The sequence below is a fragment of the Eurosta solidaginis genome, chromosome 1, assembly GCF_040869045.1.
Source record: "Eurosta solidaginis isolate ZX-2024a chromosome 1, ASM4086904v1, whole genome shotgun sequence".
NCBI lineage: Eukaryota > Metazoa > Arthropoda > Insecta > Diptera > Tephritidae > Eurosta > Eurosta solidaginis.
Window position 1 is genome coordinate 75,641,939 of NC_090319.1, and position 23,038 is coordinate 75,664,976.

Sequence of the window (23,038 nt, forward strand, 5' to 3'; positions counted from 1 at the left end):
AAGAAAAGGAAAGGAAATTTCTTTATTTATTGAACAGTCCGCCACGAAGCTAGAACTACGACCAGAAAAAAACAGGAACCTTGATGGAATCGAAACTGCCCCTTATAATGGATATAAATAGCAACTCGAAATAAATTTTGATATATTAAACGGCCACCACTGTCTACTTCAATCTTCTAGAACCGATACTGAAACCAAAACTTCAACCAAGACCAAGACCGAATCTCTAGAAGGGGTGGAGCCGAAACCAGAGTTAAAATAGGAATCAGAAACTAAAACTAAGTTTTGATATGTTAGACGCCCATAATAGCAATTTTAAACTAAGTTCAACTCAATCTGATCGTTGGTGGAACTAAAAGTATTTTTAAGCGCATAACATAAGTAGCTTCTTTGGCAGATAAGGTTCTAACGAACCTATGGGCCTTACGACAGGAGAGGTGGCATGAGGTGTTATAACAGAGACTGTCAATATTGAAAGCACTACATCAAACACTCGGGGGTATCTTTTTCGCTACTACACCAACAACTCATAATTTAGTTTATGATCGATATTGACAATCAGTCAACCTGTACCTACTGCGACCAAAACCTAAACTAGAACCAATATCAAAACCATAACTTTTGCTATGACCTGAACCGGAACCGGAACCATGGCAAGGTTCAAGCGAAATTAAATTTTAATAGGCAAATATCAACTTTTACGTCTACCATCGACATTGTTGTGATATGAGTGAATATGTATTTATTTGCATATATATTTTAGTGCTTAACTAGACTCTAGTTACTATAGCATAAATATGTAGATGTTAGCTGGATTACAAAAAAGTGTTGTAAATATGTATATTAAAATAAAAAGGGCTAATAAGGTTTGAAACTTTAATTCAAATTATGACATTTCAACGATCTCACACAGACGGACATATACATTCGCTAGGCGGAATCAATGATGACAACCTTATCGGATTATTAAGCCGTATAACCGAACTAGAGGAGTCCGATCGTGAAACAATACATCTACTTGTTTTTCTGCTAATGCAGTTCATGTCGCGCACCGATCAAGCTTACCCATCCGAAGACAAACCAATCTCCAAGACACAAAATATAGTACTGAAGCATTTATTCTTGCTTTTGGGACATAATCAAATCGATAAAACCTTTCATACACCACCAGACAATTTACGGTAATTCTAATACTAATTTAATAAAGCATTACATTTTCTATTGACCATCCTCATTTTCTTTCTCTATTCATAATATCAGCGCCTCCGCTGTCTTCAATGCATTTTTAGCCAATTTACCGCAAGTATTGGACCAAAATCATTTAATCGGTGGTCTCATTCTACCTTCGGTTTTACAAATAATCTTATACGCTCCAAATCCGAGCAATACCGGCGCAGATTGTTATCAGAATTTAGTCTTCAACTATTCACTTTGGTATTTGGAACAATATCCACGTCGTAATTGGATGCTTACAATTCTTGTGGTACTCTACAAATATTCCTACACTCAACCTCCACACAGCGCCTACGTCATTTCTGCCATACGCATGGTTATGAATAGTCTCCGTAACCATTTCCATCAATGTCGTCGCATACCGACCACTACTATATTGGATATACAGGGTACATCACGTTCACGTGATGCAAGTCAACCTTCATTGGGTACAGATCCCGATGATAAAGATCCAAGTCCACCGGCCAGTCCAATGTTTCCATCGGAGGGTACGAGCGCCGCCTCCAAGAGCAAAGGACAAAATGTCGCCTTTACACCTAAACTACAACACGCTTTCCGTAAATACAACGACTCTAGTTTGGAGGCAGATGAAACCGAATCAGAATTGGTTGCAATTCCAGAAAGTGATTTATCTGATAGCACTTTACATGGCAGTAGTGCACCGGTAAGTGGGTTAAGATATGTATGAATCTATGAAAATGTTACATAACGAAAATTTGTTTTGAACAGGGTTCATTTGACGACACCGTGCATTTTGAAGAAACACCTTTGACTAAGGGAGATTTGCAGCGGGTACGTGCAACACGTGCCCTTGAATATGAGGATGTAAGTGCAGACTTTTTTTATTCAATTTAAATTTATGATACTGTAAGTGACTTCAAAATATCCCCGATAGCCATTGACATCACGGATACTGTGCAGGGAGCGCTTTGTTATATCATATATGTATGTATAACTATAACCGCCTTACTGCCTGAGTAAATAGTATACTTCGTAATAGTTTAGCCCGAGGTTAGCATCCCGTACACTGCATCCTTGCTAGCAGCTTCATCCCCCTAAAGACGCTAGAGTTGGGACAGTCTTACTCCCCGGCTATACCGAGGTCGGCAGATTCACCTTTACAAAAAATGATCTGATCGCCTCTGTACTAGCACCTGCTGGTGCTAGCCCCGCTGCCATGGGAACCATATGATTACCTTTCAAACCTTCAGGCAATCTCATGTAAAGCATAGCTTACTCCTAGGTACCACGCATCTGGAACGCCCATAACTTAGCCTTATTTTTTATGACTGGCATGCTATGACACTAATTTGACGGATATTTTTATGCTGGAACCTACTACTAGAGATGACCACCTTTCGGCCCCCAATTGGTTAGGAGGCTTAGAATATACCCGCAGCAGGTATGCCTGTCGTCAGAGGCGACTAAAATACCAAATTGTTTCAAGGGGTTGTGTAGCGTAACCTTTTGAAGGGCTTGCCAGCGTAACATATAGCTTCTCCAACTCAATTGTCAGCCTTACCTACCCGTGGTGAATCCTGTTTCTTTAACAGCCGAGGCTCTGGCGACCCCAATTTTCCCATGGATCTACCGCTCTAGAAGGTTTCATGTGGTCATGCCAAAGGAGTATCCGTATCGCTACAACAAAAACAAGAACTACTACCTTCCGCCTGTGCTAATTTCAACACGGAGTGCGTATCTCACTTCTTACCAAGGAAGGCACAGAAGCTGGGATAGAGGGTGTTCAAGGGGTTGCGTAGCGCAGTATATATCTTATCCAACCCAATTTTCAACCTCACCTTCGAGCGGCGAATCCCGTTTCAGTAACAGACGAGGCTCTGGCGACCCCAAGCTCCTCAAGGAACTTTGGGGTGGGGAGGGAGGGATGGCCTGACGGTATAATGTGGCCATATAAATCGTTCCCGATATGGTCGGGCTAACACCTTAGCGGTGATGTGTTACCGGAGCGTACCGGATCTGTATCCGGCAAAGGACCATCACATCGATAACACTCCCCAAAACCTTCGGGGAGTAACCTTTTCGCTACAACAACAAAAACAGCTGTGATAGAGCAAGGTCAAAACATTGTTAGCACAGGGCCCTGATTAGTTGAGGAGTCACAATAGTGAAATGCATTAAGAAGCTTCTGTGCAAGAGAGCTATCTGAGCGAATTACGATGGGGTCGAAATCGAGAAAAGTGTGTACAGAGGTAAACTAAAAGGAGGTGGTTCACCTCCTCCACTCAAGTTAGTGGTAGTACAAAAGGTGGATCTGGAAGCTTTAAGATTCCCGCTTTCAGACTTTCCTCGATTTGGGAGAGTATGGCTCATAGTTTTTGATAACGCTAAATATTTAGAGTTTGGATTGAACAGTAGGCTATCCTGTGGACTCAGTGCAGCAGTGGTCTGTCGAAAAGAACCAATTATCTTCAATATTGTGCCATGTGGTGAAACGCGTTGGACACGGTGTCCTTACACTGAATTTTCGGGTGCAGTTACATCCGATGGATATTGCGAGTGTCGCGGCAGTTAAAGAGTCTTCGCTTTATTTGTCTTTCGGGCATTGCAGCATTGTGACGAGCACTCAAAGCTTTGACCGAACAGATTATTTTGTGCCAACAACTATCCCATGTGTAAGCTTCATTCCCTAAAGAGAGGAATAAGAGCAGAGTCTCATCTGGGGCAGTGGACTACTTAACTTGTTGGCATATGGGTCGAAGTTGAATGGGAAGAAGCTTTCCGATCATTGTAGCGCCTTCCAAGCGCAAATTGCTTCGATTAAGGATGTGCGGTTAAACAATTTAACCTCGCAGCTATCTAGAAAGAAAGTAAAAGCCTATATGAGTTCTATATCCCCATAAAGCACTAAAACAATGATGAAAATTTACTGACTTATTTTCGCTTCTTTCCAGAAACATACCAAGACATGCCACAAATCAATGATTACAACAAAAACCGGTGACACATACACAACAAAAATTAGAGCTTCAGGCATACAAGAAGCTGTAAGTACCACCGTTGTCACTACACATGCGCGTCATAGTCTGCAAGAAGGCGTACGCATGATAGTTACCCCGCTTGTTAGTAGCGATAGTGCTGCTGAGACCGCGATTATAAGTCCGCCCGTTGATGTACATCGCGCAATTACTGTGCGTAACAAATCACTAGAGAATACAGCCGCCTCTACTTCGAAAATGTTTGCCACCATTGCCACAAACCATCTCAAAGCTTTAGGTGCTCTCCATGATTTACAAACCAAATACATTGATAGCAACTCAAAATCTCTGACATCCAGTAATGACAATCGCTCGACTAATAGTAGCACTGAAAGTTCCGACAAACGTCTAACACAACAGCAACCACAGCCAAGTACTTCGCAACAAACACAGCAGTTTCAGCAACTACAACAACAGCAACCACAGAGACATACTCAGGCTGTTACCTCAACTGTGAAAAAACCCATTGGTCGACACAAGACCATAGTCGAATGCAGCGCTGGCACTTCATCTTCCTCCACTTGTACCGATGACTCTCGTCTCAGCGCTAATCATAACCGAAATCCTGGCGGAAAATCACTCAAGCATTCGGACAAAACATTTGGTTCGCCTGAGTCCCCACTTTCGAAAATGAGTGTAATGCCAAATCCAGTGGATGAAGTGGATAATAGTAAACTACCGACACCAAAAAATATAGCCACACTCGAAATTCCTACCCCCGAACGTTTACTTCCAATTGGCACACACGAGTCTGTCGGTGGTTTAGTTGATCGCTTACGCGAGGGTCTAAACCTACCAGACATAAGTCATTTGAAACAAGACAGTCTCGATGTATCGGAGAGTACCAAAGATGATGTAACTCCCAGTAGCCGTACCACATCACCACGTCGTCTTATTAAACAGGTGGCGCTTGAATCGCCACCAAATGCACCTGGCGCTGCTCAACAAGATCTACATTCATCCATATTGAAGAACGTTACGCATGAGGTGAGAACCAAAACTAGCGCAACTATGCAAGCAGGCACAAGTGGTATGCATATTACTACGAGCAAGTCGGAAGCTACAAAACGTCCACGTCAAAAATTAGCACCGTTCAATGTTGATGCTAGCGCCACACCAGACATACGTTCACGCTTTGCGGGTGCTTGGCCACCACCACCATACCAACCGCCAGAAGAAGTGGGCGAAGATGCGGAAGAGAGCAATGAGAATGGTAATGGGTATAGCGGTGCAGCGTGTCAGCCGAACCGTACAGTGAGTCACTCTAAAGTTTCGTATTTTTTTTTCTTATAACTTTTTCCTTTCTTCTTTAGAGCACTCGTCGCGTAGGAGATTATACTGTTTGTGATCGTTGCAGTGACTGTGGCGCTCTCATTGAGGAATATACGGATGAGGACATTGGGATATTGATTATCATTCTTGGTACTTTCATACACCGAGAACCATCGATGGCAGCACCTTTCCTGCCCGAGATACTTACGCTTACATCGAGGTTAGTAAAAATATATTTGTGCTTCTCTAAAGAGTCGCATTCATTCAGAGACACAGTGTTTCCATAAAGCACCGCTTACAGTAAGCTAGCTCTTGCAGAAGTGCTGTCGGACGCGAAGGAATGCGCGAGAGCTTTCTGCCGACAATGTGTATTGCATTACCCGGTTGACAAATTCAGGTGGCAGCCTAACAGACGCGCACATAAACATAAACACAGTGCGTCTCCCGTTACCACACCGCCAAAGCGGTTGAAGAAGCCATCAGACTTGCTAAATGATCTTAAGCAGTACGCCCGGTAGGTTTTGCCATGCCCACCTATGCAATGAGGGATTTAGTTAGCTGGCGCCAGTCTTAATCCTGTCTCCGTCCACCTTCGTCATCACTGATAAATTGGGAATTGCGAGGGAGGTACTTCTAATAAGAAGGCTCATATCGTCCGCTATCTCTCCTCTCGGCAGTAGCCAAAGAAATTGATGACGTCCTGCTACCTTATTTCACCGCAAACCTACAACTAGCCAACCATCAGCATAGCCGCGGAAAACTTCATAGCACTCATCAACATACAAATAAATGTCGGCACGTTACTGCAAGACTTGGAAGTGTTTATCCTTCCAGCTATTCCTAAAATCTGTACGGCAAATTATCTGTAAGGTCGGCAGAATGAATCCAGTTCAGGAACATAATATCAACACCATGAAGAATTAAACAAGCTGGTGTCCTTTGGTGCCCTTTGATTCGAAATTACATGTCGAAACTCTCTTCCCCACCCAAAGGGGTTACGGTTCTCTCCTACGCCGATGACTGCAGATATTGGCAACAGGTCCTGGCCATCCCAATGATAAGCTAAGTTGTAAAATTACCAACTATCCCCCTTGTTTTTTCAGTTTTTTCGCCTGCGTAACTTAGCTTTATTTTTTATAATTTTTTTTATTTAACTTAGCTTTATCAGCGACCAAGTCCTCGACGACCTTATTTATGATGTGGACTGGGCAAATGTCTGCTACAATGGTCACTCAAGCCGATGGCATTACATTATTAGCCGCCCGGCATACAAAACTATTGTGGTGTGACGTTCCATAATGAACCGCTTTTTGGAGAGCATGGAGCCGCAATTTTACCTAAAATTCAAAGACGTAACAAAAATTCCCAAGTCAGTTCGTGGAAGGGGACCTACAAGTAGACGAATTTTCGCTGATAAACTTTTTATGGCGAAAAAACACTCGGAGTGTTCGCAAAACTACTACGGAGGGGCGACACCGCATAGAAAAACTTTTTTCTAATTTTTTTGTTTTGCTTTGCTCGGTTATTGAAACCAGGACCTTCGATGTGGTAGGCGGAGCACGTTACCACCACACCACGGCGCTTCCCAAGGCAGTCGGTTCTATGTACCGGAGCGACTCGGGATTTTTCCCGACCAAGGACTGTCATTTCAGTGTAACCCCATTTAATTTGTTGCGTCCCTCCCACAAATTGTCATCCTCCCACCAGCTCCTTGCAGCGGGACTGCTCCATATTCTCTTGCTCCGGGAAGGTATCGAATCCAATCCGGGTCCGTCTCCTGACCCCGGTCCTGAGAAATGGCTTTGCTGCATCTGCCGGAACAGAATCTTTTCGTGTAAGGGGTGGTTGCATCGGACAGGTTGTTCTGGGCTTGATCCCAAAACCCGACGTCCACGTAACTTTTATAAATCTTTTGTGGCTCCTTGCTGTTCACATCCAAGGACGTCCCGTAGGCTACGCCTTAGCGCCTCCCCACTACCTTCCAGCAGCCGGGCTGCTCAGCAAGCCACAACTAGTACCCGCTGCTGCTCGCGCCCCGCGGCGCCAACAACTCAAACAGCTGCTACCACTCATAACTACTATCTCCGTAGTAGAGTCGGTAGCAATGCTGAGCATCAGTCCCTGCCACCGTCTTCTCCCCCTCTTTTCCGGCAGCAATCGTGTAGATCAGGGAAACAGACTCTTAGTCCCTAACCCCGTTTGCCAGCACAGAATATATATGTTTCCGACATCCGCCCAATGCAGCTCATGCCTTGGGCGGTGCCACTTTCTTAGATGTTCTGGTCTCCGCGACGGCAACCCCCCGACGGGTTTCATTGCGCCATGTTGCCAGGTCCCAAACCACAATCTACCGGGTTCCCCAATGCTTGCCCAAGGACGCCCAGTCCCAGGGCCACAACAGCAGTTGCGTCCTGGCCTTCCTCAACCCAGGCGTGGTCACCCGTCACTTACTCCCAGAGTGGCGACGTCTCCTCCTATGCACTTCAGAATTCTGCAGTTAAGCTGTAATGGACTAGCTGGGAAGATCACGGAGATAGTCGATTTCATGAGGCGGCACAACATCCGCATTGCTGCGATTCAAGAGACTAAACTCACAGCAAGATCTGCACTGCAAACCTGTTCTGGGTATAATGTCCACAGAAAACATCGCATGAGCGGAAATGGAGGCGGCCTCGCGTTTATCATACACCACTCTGTGCAATATCATATATTTGATCCTGGCATCGACCGCAGGGACAACGTCTTAGAACGTCAAGGCCTATCTGTCCGGTCAGGCGATGGAAACCTAGAAATCATCAACATCTACATCCCTCCTACCACCTGTTGCCCCAGTGGATACCGCCCTAATATTTGCGCCTTACTCACTGGCAGCAATCGCATTATCTTAGGCGACTATAATGGCCATCACGAGCTATGACATTCAAACTTGCGGGCGGACAGTAGGGGTGAGATGTTGGCGGATCAAATAGAAGAAACGACGTTCTGCACAATAAACGGAGACGCCCCCACACGTATGGTAGGAAGCTGTCACAGTTCGCCGGATATCTCCATCGTGAGCGCAGAACTCGTAAACTGCGTCAATTGGCAGCCGATGGTAACATTGGCATCCGACCACCTGCCTATACTTATTTCGTTCCAGCGTACCGCCGACTTCATCGTTACAGAAAAACGCACTTTCATAAACTTAAAAAAAAGGAAAGTGGGACGAATACAAATCTTTTACAGACAACCTCTTTGCTGCCCTCCCTATCCCGACTGATGCCCGCCAAGGGGAGCGTGCTTTCCGCAAGGTCATTGAATCCGCACGTTTCATTCCCGTCGGGAGAATTCCCGAAATTCGGCCCCACTTCCCGGCGGAGGCCGCAAATTTAGCGAGAGAACGTGACCTTATAAGACAGCTCGGCCCAGGCGACCCCCAAATAAGGGATATAAACCAACGCATCAGATTGCTTGTGGATGAACACAAGCGGGCGAAATGGGAGGAGCACCTAAGAGGTTGTAACCTCTCTGCCGGTGTGGGTAAACTTTGGTCCACCGCAAAGTCTCTATCGAATCCGTCTAAGCACAATGACAAAGTGTCCATCGCCTTTGGCGATAAAGTGCTGTCGGATTCGAAAAAATGCGCGATCGCTTTCTGCCGTCAATATGTAATGCATTCTACGGTCGACAACGATAGACGGAGGGCCAACAGACACGCACATAAACATAAATTCAGCACGTCACCAATTGCCATTACCGCCAGAGAGGTTGAAGATGCACGCTAAACTATCCAAAGCAGTGGGCCCAGACGGCATAGCCATGTCGATGCTTAAAAGCCTAGGGAAAGAGGGTTTCAAATACTTAGCACATGTCTTCAACCTGTCTCTTTCCACCTTTGTCATACCCGAAAAATGGAAAATGGCCAAGGTGGTCCCGCTACTAAAGCCTGGGAAACCAGCTAACATAGGAGAGTCGTATCGTCCGATATCTCTCGTATCGCCAGTAGCAAAGACGCTTGAAGCCATTTTGCTCCCCTACTTCCAAGCAAATTTTCAGCTAGCCTGTCATCAGCATGGCTTCAGAAAACTCCATAGCACCACCACCGCGCTAAATGTCATCAGCACCCAGATAAATTGCGGTTTAAATCAAAACCCCCACCATAGAACAGTACTCGTAGCGCTAGACCTATCAAAAGCTTTTGATACGGTCAACCATGGCACGTTACTGCAAGACCTGGAAGGGTCTACCCTTCCCCCATGTCTTAAAAGGTGGACCGCAAATTATCTCGGTGGTCAGCAGGCATCGGTGCAATTTAGAAACGAAACATCAAAACCAAGAAGAATTAAACAAGGGGTGCCACAGGGTGGTGTCCTATCCCCACTTTTGTTTAATTTCTACATATCTAAGCTACCTTCACCACCAGAAGGAGTCACTACCGTTTCATACGCCGATGACTGCACAATAATGGCCACAGGCCCAGGCCCACAGATCGATGAGCTCTGCAACAGAATAAACGGCTACCTCCCTGATCTCTCCAGTTTTTTTCGCCTCGCGAAACTTGGCATTATCACCGACTAAATCTTCCGCGACCTTATTTACAACATGGACGTCCCAAATGTCGATTATTTTGACCATCCACGTCGATGGCACTACGCTACCGACTGTCCTACACCCCAAAATCTTGGATGTGACGTTTGATCAGGATGTACATATTGGTAAGCACGCAGCCGCAATTGTTCCGAAAATCCAGAGCCGTAATAAAATCCTCAAATCCCTCGCTGGCAGTACTTGGGGAAAAGATAAAAAAACGCTCATGACTACGAACAAAGCAATTAGCCAGCCGATTACGTGCTACGCGTCACCCATATGGTCGCCAAGCCAAAAAATTACCCACTGGAAAAAGCTACAGGCCTGCCAAAATACTGCGCTCAGAATCGCGACGGGCTGTATTCTTATGTCCCCAGAACACCATCTACATAATGAGGCGAGAATACTCCCCATCAGTGAGAGAAATGAGATGCTAACCAAACAGTTGTTGTTGAATACCCAGAAACCTGGGCATCCAAACAGACATCTGATTGATGAGCCAACACCGCCTAGGGGCTTAAGGAGTCATCTCCGTAAGCATTTTAAGGAAATACGGCACCTGAGAACTCAGCCGTATGAAGCAAAAAAACACAAGCAGGTCCTTGGTGAACTCCACCAACAGGCGTCGGACCTTTATGTCAGGAATTGCCCGGTGAATCCAGTACTCAAAGAAAAGTACCCAAAACTTGTGGAAGAGGAACGCATACTCCCCAGGGTCCACCCCTGTTGAAACAGCAAATTTCCTTGGACTCCCGTTAGAGGATATTGATGACAATTTGTGATCGGTCGCGGCTGTTAGGTGGGGCGAAGCACTGCTACAACAACAACAACACCACGGGATGTCTTATGTCTTCATTGTGAGGCTGGAAATACTTAAACTGTTAATACTTAGAAACGCACCGGACTTGAAGAAGTTCCGCCTCTCAAGGACAGACTCAGAAATCTAACAGACATCTTTTCAATCGCAATATTGAAATTTCAAGTATTCTTAGAATTCCGTTAGATGTTGTCGATGGCAATTTATGAGTGATCGCAACTATTGGATGGGATGAAGAATTGTTGATCCAGCAGGTTAGGGGCTGAGAATATACCCGCGGTAGGTATGCCTGTCGTAAGAGGCGACTAAAATACCGGATTCAAGGGGTTTGTGTAGCGCAGTCCCTTCAGGTTGCCAGCGCAATACATAGCTTCTCCAAACCCAATTGTCAACCTCACCTATCCGTGGCGAATCCTGTTCCATTAACAGCCGAGGCTCTGGCGACCCCGAACTCCTCATGGATCTAGGCGGTGGGAGGGCGTAATGGCCTAGAAGGTCGCATGTGGTCATAACAAATCGTTCCCGAGAGGGTCGGGCTTGGTACCGGAACGTACCGGACCTGCATCCGGCAAAGGTCCATCAATTCGATAACACTCCCCAAGGTCTTCGGGGAGTGTCCTTATCGCTCCAACAACAACAACAACAACATGAAGAATTGCTACAAGATGAAGATCCGGCAATTCAATTTTTTCATCATAGTAGAACTTGAACTTCTCAGTTAAGGTACTCCAATAGTCTCCCATGAAAAGCTGTTTCAAAGGCAGAAACTAGATGGGGATGGGGAATAAGATGTTTGAGACATTTTAACTAGATGACTAGAGTAAATGTAACAAATAAATATTTTCTAATTTTGCAGAATCTGTTTGACTTCCACACACTCCTGGCAGGGTGAAAATGGGCCAGCACTCGTTTGCAGTGCTCAAGCAGTAGCACTACAATTCGTACGCTGTGTGCTACATCAATTGGCACCTAATGGCATTTTCTTGCAAGTCTTCCAAACGCAAATGAAAAGTAAGTAATTTGCTCTTTTAAACGGTTTTATCAGAGAGGATAAATAGAATAAGAGACGTCATTTCATACTTTTTGCGAAATTTATTTGTAATGTCCAATTTGAGGGGTAATTTTAAATTGCTTCTACACATTTTCTTGATGTATTTTTGATTGTTTTAAAGGATCGTACTTATTAAGCAATTCATCCTCTTTCCCAAAATCACAATATATATTAATATAAACTTCTTAAAAATATGTAGAAGGCAATTTTCTTGGCGGGTATTGCCAATCAGGTACATTACAAATAAAAATTGAAATGTCGTCCCTTATTCGATCTATCCTCGATTATCGAGTAAAGTCTTTGGAAGGATTATGTATTGAGGACTTAGATTGTAAAAAATTGTCAGGAAACAGTCCTTGTAATAATGAGTCACTAAATGAACTAAATAGAATAAGAAATAATAGGCAATTAAATAAAGACTAAAAACTTGAAAACAAAATAATTTAAAAAAAAAGGTCAAGTTAAACGGTTTTATTGAAAATAATACTTACATGAAATAATAATAATACTAAAAGGTAGGTCCTAGGTACTAGTCATCACACTCCTGATCAATCTAGGGCGTTGATCAGACAAATAAAAGCGTTGGGCGCGTGAAAAAACTTTTAAAAATGTGAGGCGTAGCATAACCTTATTAAGGTTCAGTTGGTCTTATATATGACTATCAATAGAAATTTGACGCGTACAACGCTTTTATTTAATTTTCTGATCAACGCCCTAGATTGATGAGGAGTGTGATGACTAGTACCTGGGACCTACCTAATTATTTTCTAGCTTTTAGTATTATTATTATTTCATGTAAGTATTGTTTTCAATAAAACGTTTAACTTAAAAATTTTTTTTAAATTATTTTATTTATCACTATGAGCTCTATTAATTTCCTACTTCTCCTCCAACCAAACAGTGAAAGTACGCCACCATTCATTTCGTAGCATTGCTCGCGCTTTGCAAGACTTTCAGGAGCTCAATGCAACCCATCCACTTTATATGGTTTGTGAATCTTTGCAATCGAAGAAATCTTTACCTATCGAGCAACTGCCGGTGATTTTTCGAAATATGGCTGAATATCTGCATTGTGTACCAACAGAGTTGACAACTGGTCCAGGCGTTTGGCAACAGGCTATGCAAGCTATGGAATCACTACTACGCCAAGTTATTGTACTACTACCAAATTTGGGTAATCCTGAACATTTGCTTGATTTAATCGTTGCCACTTTGAAGTTGAACATTGTGCCAAAGACCCTACTCGATCCCTATTCCAAAATTATTGGCTTTTGTGTGCAAAATACGAATTTGGAATATAATACTTTGTATGAACTTTGCACTCTGAATATGCGCTCGTTCGCAAAGGATCGCGACAAAATGTTACTCTGTCGTCAATTAATATTCGAATTTGTACAAGCTTTGAAATTCAAAACCAACATACCCGACAATAATTTATTGATGATCATTGGATTTGTGTTGCACGATGCCGGTGGCACGTTGCCGCCTGGTACTATTGCCGGGATGCCTGATAGCGCGCCACCGCTAAATACAAATGCGTCGGAATGTATGCGACAATATGTCAATGATGTGATTGACTTTCTGGCCGATTTTCATACGTTGAGTAAAATCAAGGTACGTCGATAAAGATACAACTTTTGCATATCCTTTAACGTTAAACAAAAACTTTTCTCGCCTTGTTAGAACTTTAAAAATGGTCATGTACAAAATGGACTCGGTGAAGATACATTGGGTGGCGTATTGAAAGGCGCAGTGGCGCAATATCTTGCATTGGAAATGTCACGCGGCAATTCACGTGACAATAAAAGTAGCTCACGTTATCTGCCATGGCTCAATAATGCGCCATCGTCACTGCAGCAGGGGTAAGCCATAGAGGAAATAATTATACCTTTCATGAACATGAAATGGTATATTAACTTTGGTCCGATGTTTGTAACGTTGAGAAATATAGCAGATAGACTCACCATTAAGTATACCGAATTGATCAGGGCGACGAACTGAGTTGATATAGCCATGTCCGTCCTTCCGTCCGTCCGTCTGTCCGTCTGTCTGTTTGAACGCAAACTAGTCCCACAAATTTTGAGATATATCAATGAAATTTGGCACAAGGATGTATTTTTGTATTATATTAGACATTTGTCGGATCCGGTAGGTTCGGACTACTATAACATATATCTCCCATATAACCGATCGTTCAGATAAGACGATTTTGGTCATTCCTGCCGCAATTTAGAAAGTATAAACGTGAAACTCGGTGATATATATTCTAATATAACATAGAAGATATCCTGAAAAAATCACTTTGATCGGAGCTATATATAGTTATATCCCATACAACCGATCGTTCAGATAGAAATATTTTTGGCCATTTCTCCCTTAGTTTCGAATATAAAAACGTGAACCTTGGTGATATATATTCTAATATATCATAGAAGATTTCCTGTAAAAAGCATTTCGATTGGAGCTATATATAATATATATACCATACAACCGATCGTTCAGATAAGGGGGTTTTTTGCCATTTTTTATTTTATATTTATCTTAAAAATCGTTTAGGTATGTACATCTGTTCACTATATATTCTATATATCCGATTATGTGGAGATTACGAATGGGATAAGATTATTGTTCAGCCCCATTCATGAAAGGCATGAAGTCTTCGGCAGAGCCGAAGACAGTCCCGTCCATACTTGTTTTTGTTAGACATACAGACATGCAATTTCTTCTCATTTCTCCCTACAGTCCCAAAGAGTTCACAGAGTGTGTTGGTCATATGCGTTTACTATCTTGGCTACTTCTCGGCTCCCTCACGCACTTGGCGCTAACACAACGTCGTAACGAACATCATGCCAGACATAATGCGCAAGCACAACAGACTGCACCCAATTTGCCACATTCCGCTATGCATTATCAGCATCAACATCATCATCATCAGCAGACAGGCAATGCCACCCCACCACCCATTGCTATGCCCGTCTCACAGGAGTGCTCATGCCATATTGCCGATCATATTCAAGTGATTTTTGCTGGTTTTGCAGAGCAGTCTAAGACATCGGTTTTACATATGTCATCACTCTTTCACGCTTTTACTCTTTGCCAGCTATGGACTGTGTATTTGGAACATTTTGCACGTACAACCAGCAATGCTGAAGGAAATACAATTGGTGTACTTTTTGAATTTTGGGCCAAAGTTACACCGTGTATACTACAATTAGTATCGCATGCGCCTCCAGCAAAGGAGAGCTCAGCTGGTGGTGTGGGAGGTACTACTGACTTTTCACAGAACCCCAATGCTAAGGTGAGTTCACCGTATATATTTTTGCAAGAAACATTTTATCGAGATTTCTATGGCATACAGATAGAAAAAGCTTAAGTTAGTACTCACAAGTTTTTCGGCTTCGGCTTACGCATAAAGAGATCAACTCATCGCACTCCTGCCCCTCCCAACTCAGTGCAAGGCTCTGGCGACCCCATGGATATAGGGGGTGGGAGGGCGGTATGGCCTAGAAGGTCACATGTGGTCATAACAAATCGTTCCCGAGATAGTCGGGCTTGGTACCTTTGGGGAGGGTCCTTATCGCTACAACAACAACAACATTGTCCCCGTGCTTTTATTTTTCTGCATTAAATATGCCTTCATTGCTTGGCAGAAGCGGGACTAACAAACGCTACATCCATCAGTAGGCATCCCTCTTACTTCCGCTGAGTGAACTTTGATGACTTTCGTTGGTACTGTTACTGCAGATTTGTTTAGTTTGAGCATAATTCTCGTTCCTTTGTTCGTTGCTGTTGTTGTTGTATTAACGATAAAGACACTCCCCGAAGCGGAGTGTTATCGATGTTGATGGACCTTTGCCGGATATAGATCCGTTACGTTCCGGTAACAAAGCACCATAAAGGTACTAGCCCGACCATCTCGGGAACGATTAATATGAGCATATTAAACCTTCTAGGCTATCCCGCCATGAGGAACTTTCGGTCGCCAGAGCCTCTTTCAAAGAAACAAGGTCGTCACGGGTAGGTGAAGTTAACAATTGGGTTAGAGAAGCTAATACAACAACAGAAGCAATAAATTGCGCTGGAATCCCCTTGCGCTATACAACTCCTTAAATCAGCTGGAGCTGTCCGTCTCGTTTGTATAAAGAAACAAAAAAAAATCCGCTTGCGCTATACAACTCCTTAAATCAGCTGGAGCTGTCCGCCTCGTTTGTATACTATCAGCATATTCATTCCATTCAGTATTGCAATTCCCGAGATTCCAGCAAAGGGAGACACTAAAATTACCTCTGGACGCCATGGAGGCTGGATGCCTCCGTACTGCAGGGGATTTTAACAAGCAGGATTATAATGTCTTTACGGCATTCTGATTAGCAACAAATATCATTACATCGGGCTGTTGTTGTTGTTGTAGCGATAAGAACACTCCCCGAAGGCCTTGGAGAGTGTTATCGATGTTGATGGACTTTCGCCAAATGCAGATCCGCTACGTTCCGGTAACAAGCACCATTAAGGCACCATCTCTGGAACAGTTTTGTATGACCAAATAAAACCTTCACGACCATAACGCCCTCCAACCCTATATCCGTGAGGAACTTGAGGTCGCCAGAGCCTCGGCTGTTAAAGTAACAGGATTCACCACGGGTAGGTGAGGTTGACAATTGGGTTACATCGGTTTCTTCTGTTGTTGTGGTTGTAGCGATAAAGACACTCCCCGGAGGTTTTGGAGAATGTTGTCGATGTTGATGGTCCTTTGCCGGATATAGATTCGGTAGGCTCCGGTAGCAAGCACCATTAAAGTACTCTCTCGGGAGCGATTTAGTATGACCAAATTGAACCTTCTAGGCCATCCAGGAGGCGGAGGAGCTCCTAGTTCCATGGAACTTGGGGTTACCAGAGCCTCGGCTGCTAAGGAAACAGGATTTGGGTAGTGTAGTGTAAGCAGCCAACAATTCAATTTAATCCAAAATATTTAAATCAGTCTAATATTCTAACCTGCTACAAAAATAGTCTAAATGTTCATCAACACATAAAAATGCATTTGAAAATTAATGCTGACACAGACATTAATAAACAGACGTGTACAACACACAACAAAACGAATTTGAATCCCAGCAATTTGCATTCCTGCAACTTGCAAGGTTAGCATTTCCCATAAATTTGCAGCTCATATATGTAGGTACATATTGTAACGAATTTGCTGCAAATCCTCTTATTTGCAATCCTCTGCTAAGTTCGAATCACTAAACTGTTGAATAAATAACTCCAATATTGAATGATGGAAAACTGGCCTTTATTAAAGTACTTCACAATAACACTTATACTTTGCTATTCGCTGGCTTAATAACCAAACTGATTACTAACTCAAATGAAACTCTACTATTGGCCGCCAGATCGCGTGCTTAAGCAAACTGATTGATAGCTCAACTCAAACTGAATTACTTCTTACTCGCCTGCCCCGCTTTTATAGTTTACGCTGCATACTTCTAGCCTCTTCGATTTCCAGAACTTACTAGTTTGTTTCGGCTACAAAATCGCCAGCCACAACTACGTGCACAAATTATTGCTCTCTCTTGTGACAACTCAGATAAGATATATGCATGTGTTTGTGCATTGCCGCTCCGCTGTTCGTTTACGTACATATGTGTAGACGCAATTATTTATTCGTTTATGTAGATACATAATGATTGAATTATTGATGTGAATGTTTGTAGTTTGCAGTCTCTCGCGCATACATAGGCGTATAAGTAAATGCATCTGTGTGTGACTTATTTCGGCTGCGTTATATATGTGTATACATGATTTGATTATTGACGTAAATACTGCTTATCGTGGCCTTAGCATCGCCTTAGTGATGGGATAACTTAGTGATGCTAATATCCGTGACACTGCCCTCCACCTAAATCTGATCGTCCCGGTCAGACAAATCTCTCGATCTAAACGTTGCCAGCCTTTCCAAATGGACCACTTTCATTTTGGTTCGTGGTTTATCGATGGTTTGTATGCGGTACACTACATCGTTGATCCGTTTTACAACTTTGTATGGGCCTTCCCAATTACACTGCAATTTTGAGGACAAACCTTTTTTACGTTGTGGGTTGTATAACAGCACCAAATCTCCTTCCTGAAAACCTTCTGAATTAATTGCTTTATCATATCTGGCTTTCATCTTGTCACTCATAATCTTTGTTCGTTGCCTTATCAGATCATGTATTTCTCTTAGCTCTTCTTCCAAATTACTAGTGGATTTCCTGACATTTCTCTCCGCATTGGCATCTATCCCAAACTTCAAATCAGCTGGCAGTCTTAGGTCATTGCCAAAAATTACTTTTGCAGGGGTTTGGCCCGTTGTCTCATGCACTGCTGATCGGTAAGCCATCAAGAATAATGGTATGCGGGTATCCCATTCTTTATGGTACTTGTCTACTACTTTCCTTAAGTGCTCCTCCAATGTTCTATTGAATCGTTCTACCATACCATCGGATTGAGGATGCAATGCAGTTGTCCGTGTTTTTCGAATACCGAATGACTTACACATTTCCTGGAACACAGCTAATTCGAAATTCCTGCCTTGGTCAGAATGTAACTCCATTGGTACACCATACCTTGCAACCCATTCGTTTTTAACCACTTCTGCTACTGTTTCTGCTTCTTGGTTTGGGATTGGGTATACCTCTGGCCATTTACTGAAATAATCCATAACCACCAGTACGTATTTGTTTCCGCGGTTGCTAGTAGGAAATGGACCTGCGACATCCATGGCGATCCTTTCAAATGGCGCACCTGAGTTATATTGCTTCATCTGGCCATGACTTCGTGTTCTGGGCCCTTTCGCTCTGCTGCAAACATCGCAGTTCGCAATCCACTCAGTGACCGACTGACGGCAACCAACCCAATAGAATATCTGTTTAATCTTCTCGAGCGTCTTCGTGATTCCAAGATGACCTCCGCTTGGACCATTATGCAGCTCGCTGAGCACGTCAGGAATCCTCTTTCTGGGAACAACTATCAGTTTATTCTTTATTTACCATCCTCACTCTCCCATACTCGATGAAGGCAACCGGATATCAATTCTAAACTGTTCCACTGTGCCCAATATGACTTCGCAATGGGACTCTCTACTGACATCTCTTCCCTGTTTGGTCTTTCATTTCGTTCGAGCCCTTGCATAACACGTGACAGATCTGCATCTTCTAGCTGCCACTTTCTTAGCTGTTCCTTGTCCCATTCATCTGTACATGTTATATTCATTAGCCGGACATCTATAATGTCTTCTTTAACCTCGGCTTTTGAACAGTGCTTGCATTCCAAACTACATGCATTTCCATGGGTACTACCTTTTCGATGCTCAATGGAAAAGTCGTAGCTTTGTAGTCGCTCGATCCACCGTGCCAATTGTCCTTCCGGATTACGGAACTGCAGAAGCCATTTCAACGCTGCGTGATCTGTCCTGACACGGAATCGCTGGCCGTAGAGGTATTTGTGAAAATGTTTAATGCACTCTACCAATGCCAACAGCTCTCTCCGCAAAACACAGTAGTTCCTCTCTGGTTTTCCAATAGAACGGCTGTAATATGCAACAACCTTCTCCTGTCCATCGACCAGTTGTGATAAAACGCCTCCTATAGCATATCCACTCGCATCTGTATCTAGAATAAATGTGCTCCTGGAATCGGATATGCTAACATTGGGGCAGTGCATAAACGCTCCTTCAATGTTCGGAAAGCCACTTCTTGCTCCTTCTTCCATTCAAAAGTTTTGTTTTTTCTTGTAAACTCATGGAGGCTATGGGCTACGCTGGAAAAATTTGGTACAAATCGGCGGCAATATGTGCACAGCCCAAGAAAACTTCTCAATTCATGTAGGTTCTGTGGTCTTGGCCAATCCTTTACTGCCTCTATCTTTTCACTCGCTGTACAGACACCTTCTGTAGTTACTTTGTGGCCCAAATAATTTACTTCCTTTTTAAACAGCGTACACTTTTTGGGACTTAAATTCAGACCAGCGCCAGCTATTCTCTGGAAAACTTCCTCCAAGTTCTTAAGATGTTCATCAAAACTCTTGCCCAATACGATGATGTCGTCCAGGTACACCAGGCATGTTTTCCAATGTAGTCCTTTCAGTACCTGATCCATGAGTCCCTCAAAAGTAGCTGGTGCATTACAAAGTCCAAAAGGCATCACTGTAAATTGCCAAAGACCATCACCGACACTGAAAGCTGTTTTCTCTTTATCTTCCTCCTTCACCTCAACTTGCCAATAGCCGCTTTTCAAGTCCAGTGTGGAAAACCATTTCGTACCAGATAGCGAGTCCAGAATGTCGTCAATTCTTGGCAATGGGTAGCTATCCTTTTTCGTAACGTCATTTAACTTCCGGTAGTCCACGCAAAACCTCATTTTTCCATCCTTCTTCTTTACAAGTACTACCGGTGAGCTCCATGGACTAGCTGATGGTTCGATGACGCCGCTGTCGCTCATTTCTTGTATAATTTGACTCACCATTTCCCGCTTCGCCAGTGGAACACTACGTGGAGCTTGACGTATCGGCCTCGCGTCTCCAGTGTCAATTTGATGTTTCACAACATTGGTGCGGCCTGGTTTGGAACCATCCTGGTCAAATATGTTCGCGTACTTTAGGAGCAGTTGTTTTGCCTTACTCTGATAGGCGTCCTCTAGCCCCTGCGTCCATGCCGTGATGTCATTTGAAAGATCAGTATTACTAGGTGAGACGTCTTCCTGGAGCTGTTCACAGTTAATAACTACTTCAGCCTCTTGGCATCTTCCCAAAATAGCTCCTTTAGTCAGTTTGAGTGGTGACTTGAACTCATTGAGTACTCTTACCGGAATACGTCCATCTTGTTTTGTCATCGCCAGGCTTTTTCCTACAAGTATGTTCAGTGCTGATTTGTTTGCTGCTTCGACAACCCACAATATGTTTGTCCCACAATCTCCATCAACCTTTGCCCAGATGAATGCTTCGGATTTTGGTGGTATTCGCTGACTCTCTTCCACCAGCACTCGTTTACTGCTGTAGCCTCTCTCGAAGCCGAAATTAAGTGGTACATCCATGTTCTTATATCGCATCGTCTTGCTTTGCATGTCAATCTTGATGCCCTGGTCGATTAAGAAGTCCACTCCAATTATGATTTCATCAACAATCTCTGCCACTATAAAATTGTGTACTACCGTGACGTTCCCAATTGCGACTTCACATGATACTTCTCCTAGAACCGTGCTGTCTTCTCCAGTGGCTGTACGCAATCTTGCTCCATGCAATGGTCTTATCTTCTTGTTGACTAAACCCGCTCGAATGATGGAATGAGATGCACCCGTATCTACAGTCAGTAAACGTTCCTTTCCATCCACATGTCCTCCGACAGTAAGATTGTTTGACCTTCTTCCAATTTGTGAGATAGAGATTATGGGGAATTCAATTGAGGAAGCCAGCTGTCGCACCTTGCGGCTGACTCGCTTTAGTTTAACGATTGAGTGGACTTGGAGATTTGCTCATCTCCTTCAGCTCTGCGTTTACGGCCACCCACATTGTTGAAGCTATTGGAACCGGTGCTGCAATGTCGTTCAATATGACCTGGGTTGCCGCACTTGAAACATTTAATCACTCCAGCATTTTTCTGTTGTGATCCCTTCAATGCTTCCAAAATTGCGTCTACCCAGTCTGGCTTTTCCACTTCCACGCGATGAGCTTTGTACGCTGGCTTACTCAAAAGTGAGGCTGTTTTCTGAGTCAGTGCATGCGATACCGTTTCAGCAAACGTTAGTTTTGGATTCGCATATGTAGCCCGCTTCGTTTCCACATCTCGTATGCCATTTATGAAGCTCTGGATTTTTACCCTTTCAGTGTATTCCACGGGTGCGTCCGCATTTGCAAGATGAGCCAATCTTTCAATATCTGAAGCAAACTCCTGCAATGTCTCATTTGCTTTTTGGTAGCGGTTTTGCAACTCAATTTGGAATATCTGTTTCCTATGCTCGCTTCCATAACGTCGTTCTACAGCAGCCATCAATGTTTCATAACTGTTCCGTTCGTACTCTGGAATCGTCTGTAAGATTTCCGCTGCAGGCCCTTTCAATGCCACGAACAGTGCAGCAACTTTATCTTCCGCATTCCAGTTGTTCACTGCTGCGGTCTTCTCAAACTGTAGCTTAAAGACCTGGAAAGGAACAGAACCGTCAAAGGATGGTGTTTTTACCTTTGGATTACTCGCTGAAACTGCTGGACGATTTAATTGTAACTGCTCCATACGACCCTTCAAATCATCGACTTCTGCCTGAAATTGAGCGATTTTTGCTTCCAGTTTTGATGTTACCCTTGCTTCCTGTGCTTCTAAATGTGAAGACATTTGTGCCACCTGCAATGATAAGCACTCCTCTTGTTCTTCCATCTTTGATGTTATACGGGTTTCCTGCGATTCCAATTGTGAAGAAATTTGTGTCGACATTTCTGAAATACGTGTTTCTTGTGCTTCAATCTTCGATGTTATTCGTGTCTCTTGGGATTCCATCTGTGATGACATATATGTTTTCTGTTCTTCTAGTTGAGATGCCAGTTGAGATGTTATATCTGTCTTTTGCGATTCCAGTTGAGAAGCCACTGTCGATGTTTGAGCAGATATTGCAGCCAAAATCATGTTCAAGTCTGTGCTGGTAACCGTCTGCGATGTTTCGTTTCTCTCTTCAATTTTTGTTGTCTCCTCGCCATCAAGGTGAAAGACATACTCTTCCACATCAATTCCTTCTGCTTCCATTGCCTCTCGTAGCCGTGCCTGAAGTTCGAGTTTAACGCCGCTTGTATTCAATCGACGGCTCTCCAACTCCTTCTTCAGTTGCTGGATCTTTAATTCACTGAACTTTGCCATATCCTTGTTGTCTTCTGGAATTTATTCAACAATTCCTCTTCTGACACCAATTGTAACGAATCACTAAACTGTTGAATAAATAACTCCAATATTGAATGATGGAAAAATGGCCTTTATTAAAGTACTTCACAATAACACTTATACTTTGCTACTCGCTGGCTTAATAACCAAACTGATTACTAACTCAAATGAAACTCTACTATTGGCCGCCAGATCGCGTGCTTAAGCAA

General features: G+C 43.4%; 1 protein-coding gene across 10 annotated transcripts in view; it reads left to right on the forward strand.

Annotated features, from left to right (window-relative positions):
- Window positions 1-23,038, forward strand: part of unc79 (UNC-79 domain-containing protein) — a 90,356-nt gene that overhangs the window by 61,957 nt on the left and 5,361 nt on the right. For 9 of the 10 annotated variants that reach the window (XM_067758300.1, XM_067758302.1, XM_067758308.1 and 6 more), the window contains 9 exons: window positions 914-1,181; window positions 1,261-1,897; window positions 1,963-2,058; window positions 4,146-5,483; window positions 5,543-5,721; window positions 11,741-11,895; window positions 12,837-13,549; window positions 13,619-13,797; window positions 14,678-15,233. In XM_067758300.1, the coding sequence (XP_067614401.1) occupies window positions 914-1,181; window positions 1,261-1,897; window positions 1,963-2,058; window positions 4,146-5,483; window positions 5,543-5,721; window positions 11,741-11,895; window positions 12,837-13,549; window positions 13,619-13,797; window positions 14,678-15,233 (4,121 nt within the window). The remainder of the gene's footprint in view (window positions 1-913; window positions 1,182-1,260; window positions 1,898-1,962; window positions 2,059-4,145; window positions 5,484-5,542; window positions 5,722-11,740; window positions 11,896-12,836; window positions 13,550-13,618; window positions 13,798-14,677; window positions 15,234-23,038) is intronic. The other variant, XR_010947874.1, reaches the window with a different exon arrangement.